The following is a 12887-nucleotide window of genomic DNA, read 5'->3' as shown; positions in this document are numbered from 1 at the left end:
ACAGGGATGATTATAAAGCACCTCCTCTGCCTTTATCAGTGCACTGTCAAACCTGTGGTGACAGAGGAGATGGTTGTTCCTTCCAAACCAGGCTGCTTTCACCACATCGTACTTGGTCCAGGGGGACTGCACAATGACTGTGTGGCCCACACACCAGACTTTGTAGTGTCCTTATAACACGCCTTTCCCATTAGTCTCTATGGAGTGTTTGTACTATTTGTGTCCCTATACTTGGTAGAATGTGTCAGTACCTCACGTTTACCTCTCAGATCCCTGGTGAGTTTTACACAAACCAGTGGTGTGTGCCTCATGTCTGTCACACACCACTGGTATTGTGGATGTGGTGTCTGCACACATGTCCATGCTATGTTGAGGATGTCAGCATCACACATCTGTCATACATGTTCCCAGGGTACATGTCAGGTCTCCCCAGGACGTGCTAAGGAGTGTCAGTATCACACGCCTGAAACACAGGGTTCCCTGTATCTGAGTATGTGTGTCCCAGGCTGTGCTGCAGAGTCATCACCACACATCCATCCCATCTAATACCTGAACGTGTTTCAAGGTTGTGCCACTGCCATGTACCCATCTGCTGGGACGCATCAATCACTCATCAATATCTAGTGCACAGGAAATTTGGGGACTGGTCAGCTTGTAATAAGATACAGGGAGCCAAATTGAGAATGTTGCAAATTGTAATGGACACATGGCTCATCACTTCATTCCTTCCTCCCTGTACCCGCTCCACATCCTACCACTATGAAAAAGAGATAAACGATACCTATAGGTTAACAGATCTACAAAACACATTCTGTAGCCTGGCTGCAACTAGTCTGCCTTAAAGAAGAAATGCATTTTTAAGGCAACTGACAAAATTAATCATTGAATTTTTCATATTTATCATAACTTAAAATATTTTTATTGTATGAGAAAGTTACTGGCATTATATGAAAAAGCTCTTACATTTTAGAAAAGCATTCTCCAGAACTTATGCATTAAGAAACATGATGTTTGGGGTGTCTGGGTGGCTCAGTTAGTTGAGTATCTGCCTTTGGCCCAGGTCATGATCCCCAAGTTCCAGGATGGAGTCCCACATGGGGCACCCTGCTCAGCAGGGAATCTGCTTCTCCCTCTGTCCCTCACCTCACTTATGTTCTCTGTGTGTGTGTCTCAAATAAATAAATAACACCTCTAAAAATAATAAAGAGAAAAAAAGAGAGATCTTAGTGACTGAATATAGACTGGTTTAGAAAGATCCTTAGCTCATGAAGCAGGGTTACCTGTCTGGGCTAGGAAAGGGGAAAGGGGCAGAGGAGGGATGTTAGAATGGATATCCACCTGAAATTTATACAGATTGATTTCCTAAAAATTTCACAGTTAAATTTATAGTTTTTTAATTTAATTTTTTATAATTTTTAAAACACCACTTAATACTGAAAAGAGAAATTTGGGGCATAACTAACTGAAATAAAAATATATAATAGAATTAGAACAATGAAGTAAACTAACAGAAAGGGAAATATTTGTGATCTTTTGGAATAGATATCATAAAATAAATTTAAATCTAAAACACTTAGGTAAGAAGATGTGGTTTGGGAAAAAAAAAAAGATGTAGTGTGGGAATTAACAAAATTTGTTTATGTAAAGCCACAACAGCATCCTATAAATCTGGAATTGCTGTGGTTACTGATCATTCCAGCCCTTAAAGACTTCAGAAACACAAAGGCAATAAAAGATCATGATATTCCCATAAGCATAGGGTGGATCCAAATTAAGTAACTCCTGGTCTTAGAAAGGGGGACATGAATTTCCCCATCAAACAAGTTCTCCAATCAGAATTTTATTTTATTGATTTTATTCTTATTTTCTTAGTTTGATAAACACACATCTTAGAAGGCAGAGAAAGCAACAGTTTAACAGCAGAAAGAGACTAGCAAGGCACTTTTAACATCTGGTGACATCACGTGCCAGGGTAATATTACAATCTGAAGACTACTGAAGTCTCTGATTATTCCTCCCTCCCTGCTCCTGCCTCACATCCTACCATTATTAGGTGTAGTGTTCTTTGAATAACAATTTTTCTTGAACTGGGGCATGATTTTATTCTTTTGGTTCTCTAAATAGAAGATAAATGTTAACTGTCTTCCACTGATGACAAAAAGTTTTAACCTATATCATCACATATGCTACTTAGTCCAACAGGCTCACAATAAAATATAACAAAAATTAATCATTCTAGCTCCTGTCACAACAATTCAGAGCTGGAAGCTTTGTCTTAACATCTACCTGCTGGTCATATGGCTGCATTGTGAAATCCAAGTGAACACCACACAGTTTAGCATCTTTAGTCCGGGACAAACAAAAGAAGGTTTCACAAAAGCTGTAATTGTGAGGAGAGAGGAGATGCCAGGCAGCTCTAAAGAAGATGGGCAAAAAGATGTCTATGTATGAGATGGTATGTTCTCAGAAAGAGCCATTCCTCCACTATACAGAAAAATATGTGTTTCGATCCCAGAAAATGTACACCCAGATACACATAGTTATATGGTTTTTACTGTACTTTATATAATGCTCCTATGAATCTGACACTCCTCTAAAAAAATAGACACTTACCAGATGACATTTGCGGTTAGGACCTTGGGTGCTGGAGCAACATCTGTGCACGCGTAGAAAGCAGCATGTGAGCCTAATGTATATGTTTGGGACTCCATGATCTCACCTCCTTGGTGGAAAAATGATTATCGTGTCACCTGTAATTTCAGAGGCGATACCTACACAGGGAGTTGAGATTATATTTGAAAAACACCTGCAGATTGTACAAATTACTGAGAGAAATCATGTTTAATTATAAGGTCATTGGAAATTACAGAAATAACTAAGGAACAATTTGCCTGTGAAACATTAAAAAAAAAACATTTCAAGGAACACTGAGCAAGCCAGAAAACATTAAGATTTACTAAATCAGAGAATGAAACTTAGTACCTCATTATCCAGGACTATTCATTATTTTTTGTATATTTTTTTATTGGAGTTCGATTTGCCAACATATAGTATAACACCCAGTGCTCAACCGGTCAATTGCCACCCTCAGGGCCCGTCACCCAGTCACCCCATCCCCCTGCCCACTTCCCCTTCCATTACCCCTTGTTCTCGTTTCCCAGAGTCAGGAGTATCTCATGTTCTGTCACCCTCTCTGATATTTCCCACTCATTTTCTCTCCTTTCTATTTTAATCCCTTTCACTATTTCAGGATTATTCATTATTTTGAAAGTTCGTCTTGAAACATAATTCCCTTTCATTCTTGAGCTCACTGAAGGTACTGAAATGGAAGGGAGAGTAGCAAATGAGTGGAGATAAAAAGGATAGCTGGGTGCTTCAAATGAACAAACCTGTGATATTATATTCACTTAGCATTCTCCAAGGTATTTACTGAGGTTCTTTTGTCTGTTGGGCACTTTGGTAGCTACACTGGACCATCAGCACACAAACAGGGAACCTACCTGATAGTGGAAGGAAAGAGAACATGAAAGAAAAACAAGTTACTTATTAAATTCTTTAGGTTGTTAGAGGGTGTTGTGTTCTATAGGAAATGAAAAAAAAAAGCAGAGCCCAAAGGATGAGGAAGCCCACTTCCTCAGTGGTCAAGGAAGGGTTGCAACATTAAATCTGATATTCATAGTAAGACTCACAGTGAAGATGATATCGAAGTAAAGATTTTAAAGAGGTAAGCGGCCAGGTTTTATTCTTTCTCTGAAACCATAAACTGCTTGGTTCATAATGATATTAGTGCAATAAATGTGACCACAACCAATAGAAGCAGTATGATGGTTCTCTAGAGACAGAGGAGTGGTGGAGGAGGAGAGCCCTTGAATACTCTCTGGTATCATTTCCTATCATACCAGGGTCCCACCCTGTTGACTTCTCTTAACCTTAATGGAGAGGCCCTCTCTTTGTACAGCCACATTGGTGCTTCGATATTAACCTTATGAACTCGGGGGCAGGGAGAAATCAGTCAAGAGCAAATTTCCATAGGTCTGTGCTCCATATGGGAATTACTCTAATAGGATATATTTCGACTGCCCTTCTAACAGGATATATGGTCAGACCAAGCTAGTGGATCATGCCATTGGTCACCACCCATGAGCTGGTAAAAATCCATGCATGGAAGCAAAGAGCATACAATTCAGCCTAGTGCACTGACTTTTCTGCCTTCAATCAGAGTGGCCACCTTCTAAAAAGGTTGTTGTCTATCTTGGAACTGCCATCTATAAACCAAGCAGCTAATTTTGCTAATTTTGGTTAATCAAGAGCAGTTTATAGGGCATAAGTAGTACAACGACCATTGGGTCTGGTAACTCCTTAGGCAGTTACTTTGATATTTTCTGACAACAGTTTATGGTCTCTGACACTACCTGGGTGTCCTACAATTCAATCCTATTCCAATATTATCTGGAGTCAGTATCAGACTTCACAGGTTTGAAGACTCAGTCTCCCAAAACTGTCCTCACTTTGGATGCTAGTCAAAAGTCCTGAATCTCCAGGCTACTTGTACTTTTGTTCATCCTAGCTACAAATTTGGGGGTTCCTATGACCTGCCTTTCAGTTTTGATCATTTGCTAGACTGGATCACAGAACTGATAAAAACACTTCTATTTATTGGCCCTTTATAAAAGCTACAACTCAGTAACATCCAATGAAAGCAATGTATTAGGAGAGTTATGGGTGAGGGGATGGCTCAGAGCTTCCACACTCTCTCCAGGCACACTACCCTCCCAGAAAGTCAATTGTGTTCACCAGCTCAGGTCTCCAAACCTTGTTGTCCAAGAGTTTTCCCAGAGATCAATCTTTAGCTTCTCCCTCACCACCTGGTCCTCTATTCTTTTCTGAGAACAGCCCATCACTCACAGCCTTGGGATACCTCACCCAATGGGCTGGGCCAGTCAGCTTCCTTCCTGTGCAATCTGGAATACAGACTTGAGATTGAGCCCTGAGTGTGCCAGGTATTGGGATGAGGGTGTGTGTGTAAAAGGACATTGTTTCTATCCCAATGATCCTGGATGCAAATACAGGGAGACCAGGAAGGAGGAGAAGGAACCAGAAAACTGCAGGGCCTTTGAGGAGGAGGGAAGAAGGCTCTTGTGACCTTCTTGATCAGCTAGAAATCAAGAAGGCTGGAGTGTCCCTAACTTGCCCAGGGGTGAGAAGTGAGCCCTTACCCAGTGAGACCAGGAATCTGCAGGTCTCCAATGTAATTTTCTGGTACAGGACCCTCTGGTCCAGGTCCAGTTGTCACCATTCTTCCCAGGTGAAGGTCATGGCTACATCTTTAAAGGTATCCAAAACCTGTAAAGCCAAACAGAGGTAGTGGCATTGACCTCATGCTGTTGGATGGGGATCAGAGACTGTCAGTCCGCCTCTGGTGAAGGTGCAGAGAGATCAGATCACCAAGACCTGTGCTGCACTCAAGGGTTGGGCGAAGACACAGACTTTGGACATAATGCAATTATGGCTGAGAAAAAGATCTCCCCTGAGGAAGCCACTGGATATTACATTAGCATTCCTCTGATGACTGTAGGGGCAGATGGTAAGTGATCTGGGACATCAGAGGAACAGGGAATATGATCATGATGACAATTCCAACAATGAGAACAGCTGCAATGGTCATTGAGCCTCTCTGGTCCTCCCGTGTGCCTGCCACAGGCTAAAGACTTCACATGATGTGGTAAAGGGCTAAATGTCTTAAGCTCTGAGGCCAGACTCTTGGAGTTTGAATTCATTCTACACACTCAGCTACAATGTCACCTTAAGGAAGTCACTTAATTTTCTTGATCCATAACTCATCATGAATATAACAACAGATCTCACTTTACCAGGGTGTTGTGAGAATTTTAAAATGTTGGAAAAGCAAACCCTGGAGTGCCTGGCCAGGGCGAATGGTCAGTGTGGTTTATTATTTTTATTGATCCACCCACAGCCCCTGGAGTAAACACCAACATAATTTCCATGTCTGTCAGCCATATGAGGCTTGAGGCTCAGGCAGCTCTATCAAGTCACACAGAAGAGTTCCCAGTCTAAAAAGCACATCTGGGATTTAAACTCAGATCCCTACGGTTAAAATCAGCTCCTGGGACCCCTGGGTGGCGCAGCGGTTTAGCGCCTGCCTTTGGCCCAGGGCGTGATCCTGGAGACCCGGAATCGAATCCCACGTCGGGCTCCCGGTGCATGGAGCCTGCTTCTCCCTCTGCCTATGTCTCTGCCTCTCTCTCTCTCTCTCTCTCTCTCTCTCTCTCTCTCTCTCTCTCTCTCTCTGTGACTATCATAAATAAATAAATAAATACATAAATAAATAAATAATAAATAAAATAAAATCAGCTCCCCCTGGCGGTGGACAGGGAGGGTGCAGTAGTGTGGGACTTCTATAATTCTACGGCCCTTCATCATCTCAGTGAACCCACAGAAACCAGGATCTGAATTATTTCCACTGTCACCACTAACTCCACTTCAGTAACCACTGAACATATTTCTGAGGATATAGGCAAAGGATGGGAACCATCCTCACCACTTCACAAGGGAGGCACTGAGACACCTATCACTGGGGATACACATCACATCTAAGCTCTCTCCAGCTCACTCAATGCAGGAGAGGTCATGATAATATTCCCATTTCAGATTGGGGCTAGAGGAAGCAAAGGGCAGGGAAGGGACTTTCTCAAGCTCCGGAAGAGGTCCAGCTGGAAACTACACTGAGGTGTCCAGACTCTGCAGCCTTCCCCAGTCGCTCAGAGATATCCCAATTGTGTCTGTGATGAGTCCATTATCCATTTTCACTTTACTCATAAGTCAAAATGACCCAGGTAGTAGTAGAGCCCAGGGTTTCTCTCCTTTCTTCTGGCTGTCAAATCATCCAGGAAAGGAAAGGGCATGTGCTCTCATTAATGGTGGATGACAGGAAGTCTCAACTACCTAATCATGCAGCCTGCTTGACTTCAACTTACAGTAGAATACAGCAAGGGCCTTCCAACTTTGTGTTTTGGCCGAATGAAGAGTATCCTGCTTGTAATGGGCAATTCCAGATGCATTGTGACTGGATGCACTATAGCAAAAACACTCTCTTCTTTGGGGGCACAGAGACACAAGGGGAGTTGTTTCAAAATGAGTTACAAATCTGTCCTACAGATGGATTGGACTTCCTCTAGAGCCCCAGGGGCCCACACTCACACAAATGACAAGAATGAATCTCAGACAATTATGTGGTATGAAAGAAGCCATATAAAAAGGAATAATTATTTGATCAGTAAAAAAATTCTAGAAAATGCCAAGTAATCTATGCTGAAATAAAGCCAATGGTTGTCTAGGGAAGGGTGGCCATGGAAGGCATGGTCGGAGAGATTAGGAGCCGAATGAAACTCTAGAAGTGATAGATGCTCATCATGTTCATGGAGATAGTTTCACTAGTGTATGTATACCAAATTGCACAATACATGAAGTTTATTGCATGTTAATTACATCTCAATAAAACTCTGAAATAATTAGTTGCATAAAAATTCTGGATCTCTCATACTTCTTGGAAACCCAAAATATTTGAAAGTGCTGTATTTATTTCACCATCTTTCTCTTCATGCCTTGGAAGAAACCCTGCTTTAGTCGCAATAAAATTGGGCAAGCAATAAAGATCATATTCTTCAGAATCCCAGAAGGAAGGCTGGGTCATAAAGGGCACATCCCTAAACTACATGATCTCTCTCCTTTCAGTCCCTGTGTCCTTGTCCCAGCAACAAGGGTGTTCAGATAACTGTACAGTCATTCAAAAAAAATCTTGGCGATATTTGCCCAACCGGTGAACTCAGCTCTAAGGGACACAGAGCTGGAGCTTCTGAACATCTGTACACTCTCACTGTGCACAGCCACACATTTGGGAATTTTTGTGGACACAACTTTATTTTTTAAGATATTTTTTTATTTATTCATGAGAGACAGAGAGAAAGAGAGAGAGAGAGAGGCAGAAACACAGGCAGAGGGAGAAGCAGGCTCCAGGCAGTGAGACCGATGTGGGACTCGATCCAGGGACGCTGGGACCATGCCCTGAGCCAAAGGCATACGCTCAACTGCTGAGCCACCCAGGTGTCCCCGGATCCAACTTTAGAAGGGCTATGTCCTCGGTGGTTGGCTGCAGTCTTCCTGACTATTACTTCCTCCAGGAATGGCAGATATAGAGCATGTGGTCAGGGTTAGGAGCACTCTATGGTATATGTGCCAAGCCCATCTAAGCTTCTCCTCTGGTCACTACCTCCCCTGGCTATTTGTTCTTCGAGAGGCAGTGCGTACTGTGGCACCGTGGGCCTGGTGTTCCCTGCCATGGTGGTACTGACCCCCAAATCCTCTGCATGCCTTCGACCTCTGCCCTTTGCTCTTCTGTCCCCTCCAATATATGACCTTGGATCCTACGTTGCCACGGTACCTTGAAGCACAGTCCCTCTGTACAGAACTCACGAGGTTCTCCCCAAGAAAGCCCGTGTGCACCAAGGTTCCTGGGCCCCAGTTCTTGTAAGCGAGGTCCCACCGGAGACGTGGACCAGTGCCCTGTGAATCCTCTCCGAGCTGTGGCTTCCTCCGGGTAATGAGCGTGTGTTTGGGTACTGGGTCACTCCTGAGGGCCACTTTGCCCTCCAAAGAGTTGAGGACCTGTTGAGGGGCGCACTACATAACCTAAGTTTACTCTTTCATCAAGCACTCGGGAGGGCTTCTCTGAGCATACTCCAAACACGTGCCAAGCCAGGACGCAGACCTGAACCTCCTAGGCCAACACCTCCGGCCAGAGATCTCCTCAGCAACCGCCGCACGCCTGCGCAGAGCTCGCCGCCGACTACAGTACCCGAAGAGCAGCGGGCGGCTGGACGCTAGGACTACAAGTCCCAGAAATCTTTGAAGCACCTCGTGCCTGCCAGTTTTCAGCAGACAGCGCCCCGCCGGGTTCCGCTGGGCCCTGCAGTCCCCAGTCCCAACCCCTCCCCTGCTCGCTGCATGCGGGAGATCACTTTCAGTGCCCGTGGGGTGGGCGATCCCATCACTGCTCACTGTCCGCTACCGACCTGGCTTCCCAAAGAGCACCGCGGGCCGCGCGCTAGACAAGTCCCATAATTCTTTGTTTCAACCTCTTCACTCTGGAATTTAACCCTCAGTCGCAAATTTACAAAAACTTTGTGTAAACAAGTTCATCTTGAAGCCTTAGTATTCGTAAACTCTGGATAGAAACATGGGGTGATCACCCGAGGATCATTGTTTGTCATTTATACAAATAGAGTTGACCTCGTGTACAAATAAGGTCCACCACGGAATGGACCCACTTTGGATACCAAACTCCAATTTCCTAGAGGAAGACAGATCACAAAATATCCGAAATATCTTGTCACCCTCTGCACTTTTGCCTTATCATTGCACAAAAACCTTTCATTTTTTCCACCCATACTCTCAAACCTGAGAATAAGACCCTCCCTATCTCCCCCTACCTGTCATCTTTGGAAGAATTGAATGGGAAAACATTCCACCTTTTGGTGGAATTTTGCTATTGACAAAATAGCATTATGCAACTTTAAAGGCATCGGTGTTATTCAGGTCCAGTTTAGCTAGTAATATTTCCAGGAAGTAAATGATTATATCAGTTAAATATAAAAGTTCCCTTTCCAGGTTCCTGCTTCCATTTCCCACTTTCTTAGTTGCACATGATCCATGAGAGAGAGTGTGTGGACAGAAGACAAGGCAATAGTAGGGAAAGCATCACTAGACCCCTGGGAGCTGCTGTTTGTGTCCTGGAGTTTAATAATCCTGATTTTAAGGAATAAACACCAACATTACACATTCGTTATTCAACAAATATAATCATTGGTTATTTGAAATTTGTCAGCCACTTTACCAGGTACCTGAGATACTCTAGTGAACAAATTCTTCCTTAAACTTACATTTTTTAAATATTTTATTTATTTATTCATAGAGACACAGAGAGAGAATGAGAGACAGAGACACAGGCAGAGGGAGAAGCAGGCTCCATCCAGAGAGCCCAATGTGGGACTTGATCCAGGGTCTCCAGGACCACGGCCTGGGCTGCAGGCGGCGCTAAACCGCTGCACCTCCGGGGCTGCCCTAAACTTACATTTTTAAAAATATTTTATTTATTTAAGAGAGAAGGGAGAGAGAGAGAGAGCATGAGCAGAAAGACAGGGAGAAGAAGACTCCCTGCTGAGCAGGGAGCACAATGTGGGGCTCAATCTAACGACTTCAGGATCACGGCCTGAGCCAAAGGTAGACACTTAACCAACTGAGTCACCCAGGCACCTCCTTACACTTACATTTAAGCAAAGAAAATAAGTGGAAAATATAATCAGAAAATTATATGTTCTAAATAGGGAGGTGCTGTGGAAATATACGTATTTGCATACATATTCCTATAGCACTACACTGAGGCTACAGCTGAGGAAGCTTCTGATGTGGAAGGAGTACCTTTGACGGCAATTTTCTGGTGAGTCCTCAGGTGGCGGTGGTAGGTGGATGACTGGCGGTAGCTTCTCTGGCAAAGCGCACATACATAGGGCTTCTCACCCGTGTGGATTCTCTCATGGGCCAGTAGGTTGGTTTTGTGGCTGAAGGATTTTTCACATGTGCTGCACCTGAAAGGCTTCTCTTTTGCGTGAATCTTCTGATGCACGTATAGGTCTGATGCTTGGAAGAAGCCTTTGTTACTCTCAGCATAAATGAATGTCCTCTCATTGTTGTGTCTTCTCTGATGGGCTTTTAGCTGAGAGAAATACCTAAAGATCCTGGGACATTTTTCACATCTGTAGGAGTTTTGAGCTTCACAGAATCTTTCTTGGCGTCCCCCACATGTGGAGTTCAACACGGTTCTTTGGTGGATAGAAAAAAGGGTCAAGGGTGACTGGGGTGACCGAGAGTGAAACCCTGGTGCCCCCTCCATCAGGACATCTTGATATGGGTGTCCTTGCAGGGATCCTTCCTGGGACTTGGACGTACCTAGACCCGCTCTTCCAGGGCTGAGCAGATTCTTCAAAGAAACACTGTCCTCTTCAGGCTGAGGACAGTCCTCCTCATGGACAATGAACAGGGAAGGTATTGCATTGCCTTGACTAGTAATACCGTCATTGTGATAAATGTTGTCACCATTTGCTTTATCTTTATCTCCTGTGGTGGATAAAATAACTCAGTGAAGCTGTACCCAAAAAAGGAGTCCACACACAACATCCCTCAAGTACCTTGGCTTACCCCACTCACCTTGTCCTGTTTCCAGGGAAGTATCTTGGGAAGTCCAGGAGGGTGTTCCCATGTTCTCTTCTGTTGGAGTTCCTGCTGACAATTGTTTCATGAAATGAACGATGACTTCTCTTAAGGGCATATTCTCAGAAAAGAGGGCTTCCTGACCCTTCATGTGGACGTGGACCTGTAGAGAAACAAAACCTTATCACTGCCATTTATGGATCTGTTGAGTGACAGAGCCTTTGTGGAAGCTCTGCTCTCATCAGGTTTTCCCAGGATCCTTCTACTGCATGCTGCCACACCCACTATTCTGCCCTTATGCCTGCCGGCCTTAAAATTCATGGTGATTTCTAATTAGTGTGTCATTCTCAATGAAAAAAGACTAATACCAAGGATTTCTGAGGGAAGAATGAGCTTGTGTTAAGGCATTTCTCCCCATTCTTGAGGTTTCTATTCTATTGCCAATTTCTTACTGAGCCCTCCTACCATCTCACTGGCTAAAATCAATTAGTATGTTAGCTCTTATATGTCCTACTGAATAGTTACCTATAAAACGTATGCTTTATTTTTACTTATTTAGCATGGTAAAAGAGCCTCTTTTGTGAGAACTAATAAATGCATTCTTTATCTACTTACAAGCAACTCCACCAGGCTGTATTTTTTTTTAAAACGGGCTATTTAATCCTTACACACCTCTGCCCCTCACCCCAGGAGTTAAAACCCTTCTACTTACTAATCCAGGTAGCTTCATGCCATCATCAGTCATATCTTCCATGAATTTCTCCAGGTTCCTGCCACTTGCATTCCATTTCTCTTTCAACATGGACCTGTCACTGCAGTGGCCATTGATCATAAACTGTTCCAAGACCAGATGAGAAATAATCTCATCCTTGCTGTGTTTCTCTGGTTGCAGCCATGAGTGAAATAACTTGTAGAGATTTTGCAGTTCCTGCCTTGCACTTGAGTTACTGTTTTGCAATAAAGTGAGCTGAGTGCTTGGGAACTCACAGATCTCGTCTTCCTCCTGAATGGCTGGTCCTTGGCTAAGTTTATGCTCTAGGTTTTCTGACCCAGGATCATTCATAGATGGTTCTCCCTGAAATGATATTCTGATATCTGAAGCCATTCTTAACAAGAATTCTCAGAGAGATTCAACTTTAGATATTCAGTTCCTACTGATTTGTTTCTCTGGAGGTCTGTTTCAACTGCTGGTTGAAGACTGCAAGCTAAAAATAGAAGGGATATATAATTAATTACAGCACTGGCATAATTCAAAAATCTAGTTTCAGTTAAGTTCGTGGATGAACTCTACTAGACATTTAAGAAAGAAAGAATGCTAATCTTCCATAAACTGTCCCCAGAGCATAAAAAAGTGAGATCACCCCTTTTAGTTAATGAGTTCAGCAGCTCCCTGATAACAAAAAATTATAAGTACATTAAGTAAAGGTACACTACAGGGACGCCTGGGTGGATCAGCGGTTGAGCCTCTGCCTTTGGCTCAGCGCGTGATCCTGGAGTCCCGGGGTCGAGTCCCACATTTGGCTCCCTGCATGGAGCGTGCTTCGCCCTCTGCCTATGCCTCTGCCTCTCTCTGCGTGTGTCTCTAATGAATACATAAATAAATA

The 12887-nt window shown here is 43.6% G+C and overlaps 1 protein-coding gene across 1 annotated transcript; it reads right to left on the bottom strand.

Annotated features, from left to right (window-relative positions):
* Nucleotides 1-10447: 10447 nt before the first annotated feature.
* Nucleotides 10448-12388, bottom strand: LOC121478611 (zinc finger and SCAN domain-containing protein 4-like). The gene is made up of 3 exons (XM_041733733.1): nt 11996-12388; nt 11281-11446; nt 10448-11190 (listed from the first exon to the last, which is right to left on the bottom strand). The coding sequence occupies exons 1-3, from the start codon at nt 12386-12388 to the stop codon at nt 10448-10450; spliced, it is 1302 nt and encodes a 433-aa protein (XP_041589667.1).
* Nucleotides 12389-12887: the final 499 nt, after the last annotated feature.

The sequence above is a fragment of the Vulpes lagopus genome, chromosome 2 (assembly GCF_018345385.1).
Source record: "Vulpes lagopus strain Blue_001 chromosome 2, ASM1834538v1, whole genome shotgun sequence".
NCBI classification, from domain to species: Eukaryota; Metazoa; Chordata; class Mammalia; order Carnivora; family Canidae; genus Vulpes; species Vulpes lagopus.
Note: the sequence above shows the minus strand (reverse complement) of the source record. Positions and strands in the feature narration are given on the sequence as shown.